General features: G+C 41.4%; 1 protein-coding gene across 1 annotated transcript; it reads right to left on the reverse strand.

Moving 5' to 3' along the window:
- Positions 1-2,105: 2,105 nt before the first annotated feature.
- Positions 2,106-17,018, reverse strand: txnl1 (thioredoxin-like 1). Its single transcript, XM_080743843.1, has 8 exons — positions 16,796-17,018; positions 15,181-15,277; positions 10,049-10,222; positions 7,167-7,289; positions 6,786-6,855; positions 6,442-6,614; positions 4,898-5,002; positions 2,106-2,424 (listed from the first exon to the last, which is right to left on the reverse strand). The coding sequence occupies exons 1-8, from the start codon at positions 16,891-16,893 to the stop codon at positions 2,395-2,397; spliced, it is 870 nt and encodes a 289-aa protein (XP_080599969.1). The 5' UTR covers positions 16,894-17,018; the 3' UTR covers positions 2,106-2,394.
- Between the last annotated feature and the right edge of the window lie 631 nt (positions 17,019-17,649).

Raw genomic sequence — 17,649 nt, forward strand, 5'->3', positions numbered from 1 at the left:
TTTGGTTTGGATTTCCTAATGGTTTGAGATCACTGAGCTAGGCCCAGGCTCTTGTGTGTCCTACACTGTTTCCCCCACAGCTTTCCTAATGTCTGTCTCTCCTACACTGTCTCCCTCTCAGCTTTCCTAATGTCTGTCTCTCCTACACTGTCTCCCTCTCAGCTTTCCTAATTTCTTTCTCTCCTACACTGTCTCCCTCTCAGCTTTCCTATTGTCTGTCTCTCCTACACTGTCTTCCCCTCAGCTTTCCTAATGTCTGTCTCTCCTACACTGTCTCCCCCTCAGCTTTCCTAATTTCTTTCTCTCCTACACTGTCTCCCTCTCAGCTTTCCTATTGTCTGTCTCTCCTACACTGTCTCCCTCTCAGCTTTCCTAATTTCTGTCTCCCCCTCAGCTTTCCTAATTTCTGTCTCTCCTACACTGTCTCCCTCTCAGCTTTCCTACTGTCTGTCTGTATCTCCTACACTGTCTCCCCCTCAGCTTTACTACTGTCTGGTTCCCTACACCAGTGGTTCTCAACCTTTTCAGGCCTCAACTATTTGAACTGGGGACCCCCACCCTGACGAGCACTACTTGGAGTTGGAAGAGTTGAGACATTACGATTTAGTTTAACACAGTTCTATTGTGAAAATCCCAGATCTACTGGCTCACATTGCCTCGCGTTGTGAGCGAGGTGTTCCAAACAGGAGTATGCAGGAGCTGCTCAAACCCGAGCCAATACAAACTCAGGAGAACTGGCATCTAAAAAAATAGGCCTATAGTGTTAAAAATGCATACGTCCACAGATGAGAATGCATATTATACATATATGAATTAATATATGTATATGAATGTAATGTTTTATATAAAAGTATTATTAATGTTATGAAACAAGCACAAGTGTTAATTATGATTGTATACATACTACTTGAAATACTGAAATATATAATATGGTTATTATAATTAGTATATGGTATAATATAAAGATGTGTAAAAGACACACACACACACACACACACACACACACACACACACACACACACACACACACACACACACACACACACACACACACACACACACACACACACACACACACACACACACACACACACACACACACAGTGCCCTGCCTCGACCCGAAACGCGGTTTTCCAGAACCGGCGCGAAAGGTTCGGAATCTCCGTATGCGGAGCTGATTGTTGACATCAGGCTGTTCCGGAGGAACCAGCGCAAGCGATGACTCGTTGTGACATCACTTCTCCTGTGCAAATAGACGATTCCTCCGCACTTTCACTTTGCACATAACAAACACGTAAACCCTCTGGACCAGGGGTCTTCAACATGGGGTTAGTCACATCATGCCCCTCAGTGGAGTAGTCAAATAATGTTTGTGGTGGGGAAACCTTTTTGTTTATCAGAACGGGTACACATTATTGTGTATCATTATTTCATGCTTTAACTATTGAAAAATAGCAGATATACAAGCTCACAGCGCGGCACCGAGTGCCGCGCTGCGAGCTTGTAGATCTGCTATTTTTGAAAAATCGTGAAAATTAGAATTTTGACCCGATTCTTTTGAATCATTCTAAGATTTTTTCACAACTTTTTCAAAAATAGCAGGTCTACAAGCTCGTAGACTGTGAGCTTGTATATCTGCAATTTTTCAATAGTTAAAGCATTCAATAATTCTAGGCCTAAATCGGTTAAATGTCTCAAAATACACAACATGGATCCAACCTATTATGAAACATTATGTGTAATCTCTCTCTCAGCCGAGGGATCCTAGGCCTGAAAAACGTTGAAGATCCCTGATCTAGACTAGCCTAGTAAACGACCAACTTCCGTAATCCAGGAAACAAATGGTTTCCGGAAATGGATGGAAAAGGTTTCCGGAAGAGGGGGTTTTACGAGGCTAGCTCTAGACAAGTTGCTTGTTTTCCCTCTACACTAAATCTCTTCACCAAAAATAGCCGGTCTACAAGCTCATGTGTTGTAAGATCTGTGCCTTTTGGCTAATGTTGCCCTCAGAAAATGGATGCTATATTACGACTTGTGGTACTACTACTGCTGAGCCTACTAATTGTTACAACTGTTATCGTAGAAACAAGACCCGACACCCTGGCCTTTGAGAAAGGATTGTTTATTTACAGAGTTTCTTTTTCTTTTCTTTCTTTCCCGCATCTGAACAACAATACAAATTATTTTCAGAATGAGAAGCTCAACAGCTGGAGAATTCATTTGGAGCATGTTGAAGAACAGCTGGAGATGAGGACCCACTGTCTGTTACGGAGCCAATGATCCAGTGTTGGCAGAGGGGGGAGTCCTTGGAGGAGCATCTACAGCAAAAGAGCCTCCGCTGTCACCTCCACCATCGCTTCTCTACATCTCTCTCTCTCTCTCTCCTCCCTCCACTCAGTGACTCTCTCCTTTCTTCCCGACAACCTAGAGAAAGATCATGCAGATGTGAATATTGGGTGCAGTTAATTGTTAATTGAACTATAATCGATATACACACACACACACACACACACACACACAGAGTATATAGTATACACACACACACACCCACACACACACACACACACACACACACACACAAATAAACTTGAACCTTGAACTTTGTGTATTTTATTATTTTATTATTAGGAATGTTATGATTCACCCAACTCACGATACGATTCGAATCACGATACTAGGTTCACTATGCATTTTTCTTTTTTCAACATTCTTTTAACTATTTTATTTTCCAGACAAATTACTGAAAACGCATTTTTTCACAATTAAATAAATATTTTTTAAAAACATACAGTATATCCCAGATGAAATAAATAAACTATAAAGAAACTAAGGCTTAGCCTTTTTTTAATAACCTTTGTTTGTCAGATAAATTGCTGTAATTTGAAATTTGTTCTCTGCCTTTGACCCATCTCTTGGAGCGGTGAGCTGCAGCCATGCCGCGCTCGGGAATCAGAAATGGTGTTCAACCCCCACAATCCAACCCTTAATGCAGAGTGCCAAGCATGGAGGCATTGGGTCCCATTTCTACAGTCTTTGGTATGACCCGACTGGGGAATGGAACCCCCGACCTCCCAGTCTCAGGGTGGACACTAACCACAAGGCCACTGAGCTGGTAGCCTTTATTCCAAGCTTGAGATGTACATGTTTTTTATTTATTTAATCTATGCTACATTCTCAGCATACAGGAACACACACAAAACAACACATGCCCCACCGCCTCGCAATGCAAGGCGTTGTGAGCATGTAGATCTGTTATTTTCACAAAATGCAATGCCCCAACTCTTAGTGCTCATCACGGTGGGGGGTCCCCAGTTAAAATATGACTATTTTGGGGGTCGCGGCCTGAAAAGGTTGAGAACCATTGGCCTATTGCACAGCACAACTGTCAGTTCAGTGAGTGAAGACGGAACGTAGGCAGATATTAGAGGGGCAAATATAGCAGGTGGTGAACAAGGAAGGGAGTCTAACTCGATTATGCCCTCTGCTGTTTGCATAGCGATGAATCTTTTATTTCACCAATTTAAATCCTCATGGGGCGCCTGCTGGCCTACTGGTCCAGGCGTATACCACTTAGGCATGGATGCCTGGCGGCGTTGCCGGTTTGATTCCCGATCCGGACGACCTTTGCTACGTCTCTCCCCATCTCTCCCCCCATTTCGTGTCAGTCTAACTGTCCTATCAATAAAGGCATGAAGAAGCCCAAAAACAAATCTTTAAAAAATTATAATAATAATTAAGGGTCAGAGACGTGATGACGTCATCTGCAACGGAGAAACTGGGATCCACAGGCCGCCATTACGTGCCATTCTATTGTGTATGCAGCCAGTTGGACAGAGCGTCTCCTCATCTTTTTCGATCAGACGAAAGACGAAATCAAGGCTTCCGAATGAGTGGATTACATGTGATTAGATCGCTGTGCGTGCAACGAGGACGTAATGTACTTTCGGGCGCTGTTTTTTCTTGCGGTTTACCCCGTCTCGCTCCATGCAAATGAACGGACGAAAACAGCCTTCAGCATCAAAGTAGGTTGGCCGACCAAAAAACGTTCTTCATGCACGGTTTGCTGGCTTGCACTGAGCGATCCGAGCGTGTTGTTATCATTTGGTGCATTGCTTTTTTAAAACATGTTTATAAATAAATAGAAGATTGCACGGCAGTACCTCTGTACCCCTGTTTTTAAGGGGCTCCCCGTGGCTTTGAAAGGGTTTTAAAGGACAACTTTAGTTTTTTACAACAAGGGTTCATATTTTAGATTGTAATTAAAGAATATAAAAGATGAGTGTTAAAATTATTTCATTTACTTCTTTCTATTGTTTTAGAGATTCTTATTTCAGTGGTTGGGGGCATGCGTTTTACACAGAATAAGCCCATTCCCAAGATACAACGCAACCTTTCATGGTTGGATGTGACATATGGGGGCTAGAAGTGTTACTGTAAATAGCAATAAAGAAACTGCTGGCTTATTGTGTCTAAAAATACATATTTAGCCACTTGTACGCATGCCCCCATGCGTACGCACTACGCATGCCCCACATTTTAGCACGGTAAACACGATAAAACAATAGAACGAAGCAAATGAAAACATTTTAACACTCACTTTTTCTTTTCTTTAATTACAATCTAAAATATGAACCCTTGTTGTAAAAAAAAGTTGTCCTTTAAATCCTCACCAGTTTGAAACGATTTTAATCGTCTAACGATAAATCTAGGTTGTTGCAGATTGATATGAGCCAGCTTCTCTGAGTCTTTGATTAGACAGCGGTCTGTTATTGAGTTCAGGGGTTATTATTAAAACATAACAGAACACTGACTTCAGTGATTAACCAATCAGAATCAAGCATTCAACCAAACCATGTAATAAATTGTATTAACATACTAACAAATAAAATACACCTACCCGTTTGAAGTCGTTCATATTGGTGGCCTGTACAGGAGTCCCTATGAACGTCAGGTACTTTATTTTTGTTGTCTCTTCATCACCCTGGTTGGATTTCACAAACATCTGAGGAGACAAAACAAACACACTGCTATGGTGAAAAGAAAACAACACTATAAGAAGACTTTTGTGGAGAAAAGATTTCTCTCTGTATGTCTCTCTCTATAGATGAGAGACAGACCGTACAAAAGAGATGGACAGTGTAGCAGAACTGACCCCAGACCAGCAGGGAGTATGTGTAGTGCATTGGTTCTCAAAGCGGGTCCACAGACCCCCAGGGGTCCTTGAGGGAGTTCCAGGGGGTCCCAAGCTAAATGATAGTTAGGAAACAAATGGACCCTTATGGGTATGTAACTCAGGGAGTGTGGTTCCATTTGTACACTCAGAGTTAAATTATGTTCAATATGAAGTGGGGTCTCAGAGAAAGTAATACCATTCTGGAGGTTTGCGGACTAATGCGTGTCAATTTGGGGTGTCCTTGACATGAAAAGGTTTGAAAACCACTGGTGTAGTGTGTGTGAATGATAAATGGTGCATTTATATAGCGCTTTTATCCAAAGCGCTTTACATAGAATGCACATTCACCCATTTACAGTTCACACATACACCGATGATGGAGGAAACCATGCAAGGCACACTGAGAGTAATTAGGCGTGTCTTGCTCATGGACACTTCGAGGGGGAGCCCAGGATAGAATCGGAATCTCGTGGTTCCCATCCGGCCATTCTACCGGCCACTCTTCCCCGGAGCCACTGCTGCCCCTGAATGCTGAACACGGTACTGTAACTGTATTTTCTACCACTAGATGTCATTGTTAGACCATGGCACTACCAAATTCGAGAGAATCAGTCACTTACAGGTACATAAAATATTTTCTTAACCAAGTCAATCTGGGAAGTGGGAACCCATTCGGTTAAAAGGACTCCTACCATTTTCAGTCCAACTTCCTTGATTCTGTGTTTCTTCCTACTAACATCATCATTAACTTTTGAATGCTGTAGTGCTACAAAGTTGACTGAAGAATTTTCTAAATAGATCTCTATTTGATGGTGTTGAACCATTAAAGAAATTAAGGGAGCGATTTCGCCATTTGGCTTGGTCAGTGTAGTGGTCCTTTAAACATCTAGCGGCCAAGTACGGGAGAGTGTTTTCTGCAAGACAGGTGATTCAGTCCGAGTGTATCAAAGGGTGCGTTCGGAAATGCGCACCGGGTGTGTGCTCGGTGTAGTGAGTGCCCAAACCTAACCCTAACTTCAGTAAAACTATGCCTAAACCTAACCCTAACCTTAACCTCAGTAAAACTGCCTAAACCTAACCCTAACCACACACGTTGCGCATTTCCGAACGCACCCTTTGATACACTCGGACTGAATCACCAGCAGAAAACACTCTCCCGGCCAAGTACAACCGCAGTCTTGTACAGTTTATCCCCACGGAATGCACAGTACAACTCACTAAATGAAAACACTACAACGCTCAAAGCACTCAATCACAGCACTCCTTACCGTGACACTCTGTACATTCTGGAACTTGACGTAGCGCAGTGGAATGAGACCGTCGTCTTTAACGTCGTCCTCTGACAGGTCTAGAGCCTGTGTGGCCTCGCTTCGCTCAGCATCATCAAAGTCCATCGACCGAGGAAGGTTGATGAAAATCTTCACTAGTTTAGGAGCCTGAGCTAGAGACAGAGAGAGACGGAGGGGCGAGAAATAATTTGTTATTGCATCTGCTATCCAATTGAGGGCTGGCTTAACGCCAACCGTTTATCTTTCCTAACTCTTTTATTTGTAACATTTGGTCATTTCTACCTGCACATAATTGGGCCACTCTGGAGCCGAATTCAACTTACCAAAGTCTGGTGATTGTAGTTTCATAGAGAAGAGCTTTACGGGCTGGTTGAAGGCGATGGTTATCAGCAACTAGAACAGACATAGTGCGACAATGTTAAACGCGTGGTTCAGGAGTCAGGACAGGACACCATCTCTGGAGTCACACCTGTTTAACTCCCTGTCCTCAGGTCAAACGCCACCACAAATCTGTGTAGACTAGAGAATACAGTAGTAATGGCTGTAGCAGTATCAACAACAGTAATAGCAATAGCGGATGTAACAGCAGCAACATTGCAATTATTGAAATTATTTCAATAGTAGTAATTATAATAGTATTAGTACTGTAGTAGCAGGAGAAGAGCCGAGCCTTAGCAGACGTAATAACATTAGGTAGTACTTACTTGTTCATCGCAGTCAGATTCCAGATACGAGGATTCTTTGTTTAAACAGTTATCAAAACCACAGTCGTCACTCTCATTGAGACACTCACAGCCAGCTTTGTTGACGAAAGGCATCAGGTCCATCTGAAAGAAACCACATCACTGTCAATGTTGAGCGTCTACTAGGGCTGCACGATTTTGGGAAAAAACCTAATTGCGATTTTTCTGACTAATATTGCGATTGCGATTTTATTCGCGATATTTACAAGGGCTAAAGCAAAAAAAAATCCTAAGACGGAAATTTATTTTGACTTGACTAGCAAGTATTATGCTGCATTTTGACGATTTCGGTCATGTTATTAACATCACGGCCATGGCTACACCCCCCCACCCCCATTTTTTGTTTTCTCTTTTTTGGCAAATCTGCCTCGATCTCATAAATGGCCCCTAGGGACTCCTCAGGACGGAAATCCATCCTCAGGACGGAGAACCTTAACCCCTGTATTTATATATTTATTTCAAGGTAGGATAAGTGATAGTTTTTTTTGTTAAAAGGATGATATAATTAACCATAGGAAAATCATTTCACTACCTTAGGTCAAGCTTCCGTTGAATATTTATTGTGTAATACATTTAAAAAATAAATTATTAACTAGGCTAATTGGCAATCATGTAAATGGTTTGATTCAGTTCAGTTATATTTCCAAAAGATTACCTTTTATTTTGCTTTAGCAATATAAAACGTTTTTATATTCAGAAAAATCTCAGTAATAATGCCTCTCATTGTCAAGGAAATGATTTAACCAAAGAACATCATTTAAGCTTCCTTGAATATTTATTGTGTGTTTACATTTAAAAATGAATTGATTATCACTAACTAGGCAATTGGCAAATGGTTTGATTCAGTTCAATTATATTTCCAAAAGATTCCCTTTTACTTTACTTATTAGCAATATAAAACGTTTTTATAGTCAGCAAAATGTCAGTAATGGTTTTGTCTGCCTCTCATTATTGTCAAGGAAGAAAGTACCGTATGTCGCTGCCTTGCTTAAGTTTTATCAAGGCAAAAAAATGCACCCTAAGACACACACCATAAGTTTCACATGTGTGCGGGGGGCGGAGGAGGGGCCGCCGCAGCAGTTGCACAGAAATTACTTTCACTTTCAGTTTACGACAAACAGGATCTAATCTATGCACAAGGATTTAAGAATGTTATATTTATAATGATTACCAGAACATTCACTACCTGTAGCCATGGAGTACTCCGTTGGAAGGGAAATACACTGTTACGTGCTGTTAGACAGACAGGAAATTGGACAAAATGAATTTCCTTCGGGATCAATAAAGTATTTATCTATCTATCTCTATCTACAGTGTCATGCCTTGGCTTGGCTCCTCTCCTGCTCTGAGGAGATTGGAGCAACCCGTAATGTTGGCTAATCCGCGGTGCGGCGATGCATGGGTATTTAGGAAGCATGATTTGATCATTGATTTGTCAATTATGAACGGATTTCTAAAATTAAACGTCTGCATAATGCTTGGGAAGTCAACTTCGCAGAAAATCGCCAAAACCGCAGCCTTTGCGATTCGCTAATCGCGAGATTTCACATCACGATTTCGGTTTGAAAACGATTAACCGTGCAGCCCTATTGTAGACTACAGTAAGTGCAGAGACTAAGTACAGAGTGAAAGGTCCCTGCTTCATCCCTCTCTCAGCTAAGAAAAACATGGCATAAAAAACATTGAAGACCCCTACACTTGAGGGATCCAGGCGTCTACCCTGTTTCTAAAGGGGTCCGGGGGCCTGTCTTCTCTGGGTATAAGAATGCTGTATCATTATGACATATTAGACCATGCATGTTGTTTTTTAACTGTGCAATGTGCACTTGTTTACATTGCTCATTTCTGCATGTTGCACAAACATTTATATATTTCTTTTCTTGAAAACACCCCAAAAAGAGTTGTTAGATATCAGTACCAGAAAAGCTGCCGATACTTTCTTTTACAGTAAACACATTTTTTTTTGTTTGCTTCACTAGTACCGTTTTATATTCTTACTGAGCTATTTACATTATTATTTTACAAACTTCACAATTATTACTGTATTTGTTATTTATTCCAAGATTATAATTTTGTTGCTGGTTGGTATCGGATCAGTACACGGTATCGGCCGGCACGAAAGTTGCGGGTAATCGGGATTGGGAAGGAAAAGATGGTAACCACTTTTGTGCCTATAAACAAGTTGAACAACATGCCCAACGTTGACCATATTCACACCGGTGCCATCTTGGATTGCGTCACCACATGGGGTGGCAACACGTCTGAGCCTGCATTACAAACCATTGTAAACAATGGAGTGATTGTCCCAAAATATGAGTTTTGTTCCAACAATTCTTTTTTACCAAATCGACAAATGCCAACGTCAACATCCCCAAAAGGATTCAATAGAGGTGCTACAGTAACTGGATTGAAGCTTACATCCACGGTAGCTATATTCAAAGAAAGTTGGGTTGCAACCTTACTGTGTACAAAGACTTGCTATCTGTGCAGTGCTCCGCCGTCATACAGTATTACTGGTTCACAATACAGTTGATATGATGGCGGAGCACTAGTCTGCACAGATACTGCAGCAAGTCTTTGTACAGAGTAACATTGCAACCTAACTTACCATGATATTGTGGATGTACCCTTTTGGGGATGTTGACGTTGTCATCTGCCCATTTGTCATTTTGGTCCAAAGAAATTGGTGGAACAGAACTCATATTTCGGGACAATGGCTCCATTGTTAACAATGATTGTAATGCAGGCTCAGACGTGTTGCCACCCCATGTGGTGATGCAATCCAAGATGGCCGCAGTGTGAATATGGTCAATAGTGATGCCAGGCTGAAAAGGTTAACTCACGTATCCCTTTGGAATGTCAGAGTCCTCGTTGTTCCCCGGGTCGTTCTCGACGTGCTGTTTGATCTTCTCCTCCAGCCCCGCGGCGTCGGCCCCCTGGTACTGATCCACACGGACCCTGTTCCGGAAGAACAGGAAGGTGGGCGTGGCTGAGATGTTGTTGGCTGCTGCTGTTGCCTTGGAGATGAGGAGGAGAGAGGAGAAGATGTGTGATTCAAATCCAGGACATTGGAACTGACTAGCTCAGGAGTTCTCAAACCTTTTTAGGCCGTGACCCCCAAAATAAACATATATGAACTGGGGACCCCCACCCTGACAAGCACTTGGAATTGTAGGTATTACATTTAATGTGACTCAGTTCCACAGACAAATATTGTGAAAATAGCCGATCTACATGCTCACAACGCCTCGGCTATTTTCACAATGTTCGCCTCTCGCTTACTTAATATTTGACGGTTTGGCCAGTTTGGTCTTGAAAATCCTTAAATTGACACTTTATAAATGTGCAGATACATTGTATACACGTATGTTGGTTTGTTTACCATTGAGTTGAGACCTTTTTGTTACATTAAAGGTATATTCAGGACTTCGCTTTCATTCAAATAAAAATAAAATGTGTACATTTTCCACTAATGCACCTGACTATAATGTGCGCTGACCATATATGGACTTCCACCCTGTCCCCTGTTACGAGCATAGCTCGCTCGAAATTTTCCCGTTCGCCACAAAGATCTCCACCAATCAGGATAGAGTATGGCCTCAGTGCGCGTTCTAGTCTGTTCCTCTGCGCGTCCACCCTTAGTGAAGCGCGGGTGCACAGTTCCTCCATTCTGTAAACAATGGCACTGGAGCCACTACATTACATTCCGCGGCAGTTTTAACTGCTTTAACTTGCTATTTTTTAATTTACTCTTTCTATTTCAAGTCTCTGCTTGTATGTTTACTTTATTTCGCGTTTGTTTTTTATCGATTAGTGTTTTAGACAGTTTAACTTTTTACAAAGGGAAGAGTTTCAGGAAGCTGAATGTGGACAACAGGCTGAGAGATGCTGAACAAAGAAAGGAGGTAAATAAGAAATATTTTATAATTGTCAGAGTGCAGCAATCTATTTCCTAAGTAAACGTTTGTTAGGTGGGTTTGTCATTGGGATCTTTGAAGGGTTTGGGGCTATATTTCTTGTAAAAAGTTTCGTTTTAAAGTTAGCCACATTGTGGGTGAATCCGCCCTAAAAACAATACATTGATCTAATAAACAGGGGCCATTAAATGAGACATATGTCTTGTCTATAACTTGTAAATGATTTCAATGTCCACACAAAGGACAAATAGACTTTACTTGTAAGTTACTTCAGCCCATAGCTTCAGCCATGAATAAACACAACGTGAGTCACAACATACGGCTGACGTAAAACGCATCTACAGAACTACTTTTAGCATCGTAAGGTACATTCACAACATAGCCCATATTATCAAGTCATCCTATATTTTATACCTCTATGATATCAACGCCGCATTTGTTAGACCCACGCTTGCTATTCCAGAAAGATCTGAACGTTATTGGTGCATAGTGATGTTTGGAGGGGGTCGCTCAACACCTAGCTACTTACAGGAGGTCTATTGATATGCATAGGTACTGTGCAATGCTTGTTTCTTTGTTCAAACATCCCATTGTGATACTAAAGCCTTAGCGAGGTGCGAATTGGGGGGGTTTGCATGTCAATGCATACAAGTCTGTAACTCTGGACCCTGAAGGGTTCATTTGGTTCCATTTGTACACTGTCAGATATAAAGGGAGACCTTGAAATCTGCTTTGAGAAACACTGCACTAGGCCATTAGATCAATGTATTGTACTGTACTGTTTTATGACAAATTGTAAAATTTACTTTTGTGTCTATTTTAGTCTCACCAATCTAATCTAAGCATCATCTCCTTTATTTCTATACAGGCTGAAGAATTTGATGTCTGAAGAAGAGCAGCTGTACATCCGATCACACTACAATTATGACACCAATAAACGTTGAACATTTGAAAAATATATATGTATATATAATGAGGCAATCTATACACACAAATAGGGTAGGCTATTCTACAGTCTGGAAGATGCTAGACTCCACTCCACTTCTCATTTTCACCTGCAAACCGTTTCCTAAATAAACAAGTTTTGTCAACCTGAAACTTTTTTTTTTTATTACAAATGCCAGAAATGTTATGCAGCTAAACGATATGATATTGCATTTAAATGGGGTTTCATACCAAAATGCTTTAGTGTATGAAACAATACAATATAGCGTTTTCACAATGTTTACAACTTCCCATCATTGTAAGCTTTCAGAGGTCAGAACACATTCAAATAACTTACCACATACAAAAAACATTTACCATTGACTAGATCAAAATGAAATCGAGACATTACAGTTTATGTATATCAAAGCATCATTTTATTAATCATGTTTAGATCATGTCAGTCTTTCATGCAGATCATTAGTGATGGTAACGACTGCTCAGAAAATAAAAGCCTTTTAGTTAGCATTGTGTATGCTTTCTTGTTGTGCTCTTCACGAGCGAAGATCAATCCAGATCAACAGTAACAGCGATGATGAAACAAGGTACCTGTATGAAAAAAAGGGTAAAGAATGATTAGATTAGCAGTCATAATAAATGCCTCAGTCTATTGAATACTGCAGTGTTATTCATTTATCGTTAGACCCGCAGCATAGATCATTTAGCAGCTCCAAAATTATTAATCCAGATACAGGGTCGTCGTCATGTTGGCTTGTGTGGACATACTGTGTCAAAATATATATTGTTTTGCCCCAGACATAATTTACCAGACAGTATTATTTACCAGAGAGGCAGAGCGCTAGCCCTGAATGATCAAACAGGTCTGTAAATCAAAAGGACCGTAGTGTTCGGGTTAGTTATGATGGTCCAAATACAAGTTTTGAGTCTGCTAATCATTATGCTGATTGTAAACTACTGAACTAATAAAATGCCAGTGCCTGTCTCGTATAAATCAGTATCATACATATTCTAAAGCTGGAGAAGTAGGCCTACCGATACTCAGTAATTGTGTCTTGTGATCAAAATGAGAACATTATAATGGTGTAATAAAAAATATACATTTCCAAAGCTGTAAGGCCAGTAAGAGGACTATAACACGGCCGCATGCCAAGCGATACGGTAGCGTTAGTTAAATATAATTGTTACATGTCTAAATATGTTTGCATTTGTAAATAAAGTTGACTTTTTATTTCACTTACCGATTGGAATGTGTAGAGCTTAATCGATCCATGCTGTATAGAGTAAAGATGTTAGTTTGTTTGTTTCAGTTTGTTTACATCTGGGCGCCATTACAGGAAACTGCTGGGCAAAGCGCGTTCTTGTGATGAGGCAAAAAACTCCTCTCCCGCGCCCTCTGCTGGAGAGGAGCCACATTTTCATTAAACCTGAATATGCCTTTAAGCTAATCATCTGGGGACCCCACAAAGTAATTTGGGGACGCCACGTTTGAGAACCACTGGACTAGTTGAACCATCATGACACCCACTGTGGTCCCATGTCTGACTCTGAACCAGTTATGTCCAAACACTTATTATCTCATACCAGGCACCTTTTCAACCAGACTGTCTCACACAATTACAACTGTAGCATTTATCAGATTCCATTATCCAGTCCAACGTATTAACTGTTGCCTTGGAGATGAGGAGGAGAGAGGAGAAGATGTGTGATTCAAATTAGGGGTGGGCGATATGGTGATAAATATTGTTGAGACGATACAATGTCTCCACCATATGCATTTCAGAGATATCGTATATATTGTGATACAATGAGGGAGCCTTATGAAAAAATCCTGTTGAATTGTTAATACAGAGATTCATTTAAACCTGCATTTTTGGTCTAAATCAGTAGTTCTCAAACCTTAAAATGTCAAGGTCCTTAACGGGTCCATTTGGTTTCATTTGTATAACCCTAAACCTGTCAAGAGTTACATACTTGTAAGGGTCAATTTAGACATCCTAAAAGGATCCCATAGTCCCCCTGGACCCCACTTTGAGGACAACTGGTCAGTATGTTACTCCTTTTTCTTTTAGTTTTTGATACCTTGTACTGTAGATGGTTGTACTGTAAAGAATCGTGATAAGATTGTGTATTGTGATACAGCTTGGGAAATTATCGTGATATTGTATTTTTTTCCATATCGCCCACCCCTATTTCAAATCCAGGACATTGGAACTGACTAGCTGAACAATCATGACACCCACTGCGGTTCCCATGTCCGACTCTGAACCAGTTATGTTCAAACACTTATTATCTCATACACCTTGTCAACCACACTATCTCACACAATTACAACTACAGCATTTAACAAATGCCATTATCCAGTCCGACGTATTAACTGCAATGTTGGATTAAGTGCCATGAACATTTGTTATCACATCGATCCATCTTAATGAAAATAATGTATACAATTGAAAACCATAACTATCATCTCTATCTAAAATAGTGAACAAGCAGCATGATACGATATTACAACATTCTGAACTAATTGGGTGGCCTCAATACCCTCTGCGCACACATGTAGGAGTAGGATAGAAAACCAGCTGTACAAGAGGTCCTGGTAGGATATTAGAAAACCAGCAGTACTAATAGTAGGATATACAGTGCAGGGGTTGACACTAAGGTCTCAGAGGCAGCGTCATGTTCTACTTGTCCCGAGGTCATGACCACTTGCCCGAAAAGTAAAAAGTCCATTATGGAAATGATAAGAAAAACGTGTAGGACGAATTCATGTTAAATCCATTCGTTAACTGCCGAGTGGCGACAGTCACTTTGAAAAAACAGAATGAGTGCTACCTGCAAAGAGGTAGCATTGTTATTCATAAATAGCCAATATTTAATGAAGGTGGAAAGCACTTGCCCATCGGGCAACCTGAAAGCAAACTCCACTTGCCTGAACATTTTATTTACTTGCCACGGGCAGTTGGGCAACGGTTAGTGTGCATATTAATACACTATTTTGCAATAATATTACATTACAAGACAGTGTGGTGGACAGGGAGTATAGGGGGTGAATAATACATTAGTTAAATAAATACAAACAAAATTATATTCATATTCTGATGAGCAACACTCACCTGGCAAACATGGACATCTACTTCAAGAAACACGACTTGCGGATACTTGTTACTCAGCATGTTGAACGCCGGGGCTATCCTGACACAAGGTCGACACCTGAGGAAACAGAGAGTGTGTCACCGTCATTAACCTGGACATGTTTAACATCCACAAAAGACTGTTCATTCTCACTAGACATAGTTCATTCTTAATCTAACTGGAGATAGCATAACCCAGGGGTCTTAAACGGTTTCAGGCCAAGTACCCCTTAACTGAGAGAGAGATGAAGCAGGGACCCCCTCTACATATTGTATAAATGTGTTATGCAGATTTTCATCAATTTAGCCACTTCAATCGTCCATACGTAGTAAACGTGACCTCTTTTTGACCTCTAAACCAAACCACTTACTTTGGCGTTGAGAGCTTGTAGATCTGCTATTTTTGGCTTAAGATATCCTCAGAATATGGATTGCGAGGGTTCAAAGTTTTTAATAGAAAATAATAATCCTATCACACAAGGATTTGGTGGCCCCCCTGTAGTAGCTCCGAGGACCCCCTGTTGAAGACATAACCTATAGATCGGTTATATTCAGTGTGAGACACAATAAGCAACCAAGGGCAAATCCAACAGTGCTACCAGCTCTGTACCAGGTGACAACAGCTAAAGTGACAGAGCCTCAAACAGGCAGAGAGCATCTCAGATGGGTGGAACTCACAATATGACACACAAATGAAAAGTTGTATATGCCTAAAGATTCCAGCCACCCTCCCTGTCTTGTTGTCTAGTGATTCATATATTGTTGACTTCTTGCTATCATGAGTTCTTGGTATTGTTACAACATGCCTACTACTACTAGACACAGAGTTCATGTTCACTAGACACCAGCCAATTTGCCAGACTGTCAAGTTTGACTGTGGTTGGCAAATTTGACCTACGCCATCACCAGCCACTTTGGCAAATAACCTGACATCACTGATCACAAGTCACGTTCAATTTGATCCAGCTCTCTAGATGTCTTATAATGTAATATAAATGCCAAGTTGCTGATGAATTAGACATAAATCATAACTCTTGTAGAGATCGCTTATATTGGGACGTTTACTGTAAACGTCCCAATATAAGCAACCTCTACAGGAGTTATGATTTATGGCTACTGATGATTTATGGTTTCCAGTGGAATTTAATACATCACCACACTGTCACTGACTGGACAAACAATCTGATCTCCTGTAGAGACATACAATAATATAACATTTATGTATCTCCCCAAGTTGGCAAATGATCCCAGAACAGAAAAGCAAGCGAACGAAACGAGCAAGTTATTGCTAAGTCATGGCAAGCAAGTTGGCTAATCAACGGCTAACGTTAGCGTGCTAACTTGGCACACAGGAAGACACCTGGAAAGAAAAACATGCCAGGTTCACTAACTTTCATACTACAGACTCTCATTGTCTGAGTCACGCTGTTAACATGTACTTCACGTCCTGTTGTCACTAGCAGTTAGCTGCTAATTATCACATTGTCACAAGCCGGCTAGCCTGCTCGCTATTCACTTACAATGAACCGGTTAATGCTAAGCTAAGGCTAGCGGCGGGGCCTGGCAGAGAGCCGGGGGTTCGGCCGGCTCTTCTTACCCGGCCATGGTGAACTTGACTACGGCGAGCCTGGAACCGGAGGCCGCCAGCTCCGGCTGGAAGTCTGCGTCCGCCTCAATGACCTTCACCCCGACCATGGTCCACTTCGCAGGTATATGTACCAGAGACGTTAATGTTTATGGACGTTGTTTTGTTTATCACAACGTCTGTTGTTGTCTCTGTTTCACTTCAGTCTGTCAGTCTCTCTCTCTAGCAGTCCTAGCTAGCGGGTTTGTGTCTGTTACTGACGTCAGCCACTCCGGACCAATCGCGCTGCTCGCGCATACTGTTGGGCGTGGTCTGAAGTTGCCGTCTTTGTTTTGCATGTCCGGTCTAGAGATAACAAGAGCAGATACGGAAACAGTCTGCGTGAGTGGATATGTATCCACAAGTTTCCCCGGGAGTTTACTGGAGACTATCAGGACCAAACTTCCGGGTTTAACAGCAGACTCACGTCGCGTCGCAGTCGCAGATGCAACCCGTTGTGAGCTTGTACATCGGCGGCGGAAGCTCGGTGCAGACGTCTGCGCAATGCACTATGGGGCGTTGGAAACTCGTGGATACATGAGGGTGGAATTGACCGGATACAGTTTTCAAGTAGGCGGGCCATAGACCGGATGGCACTTGTTCCCAATGGAATGGAAACAAGGTACTGCGAAAAGCCTGGTGACGCAATGACAGGCATAACGGTAATAGTTTTGCCTTTGAATTTGGAATTCAGGCATCTCACCGGTCATTTAACACAGTCAAATCTATCTTCAATATTAATTTAACTTTGCTATTTGGTTAATGACATGTGTTGACTACACTCACAGAGTTACTGATGGATATACTCTGTCATTCATTACTCGCTT

The sequence above is a fragment of the Nannobrachium achirus genome (assembly GCF_963921795.1).
Source record: "Nannobrachium achirus genome assembly, chromosome: 15".
In the NCBI taxonomy this organism is placed as follows: Eukaryota; Metazoa; Chordata; class Actinopteri; order Myctophiformes; family Myctophidae; genus Nannobrachium; species Nannobrachium achirus.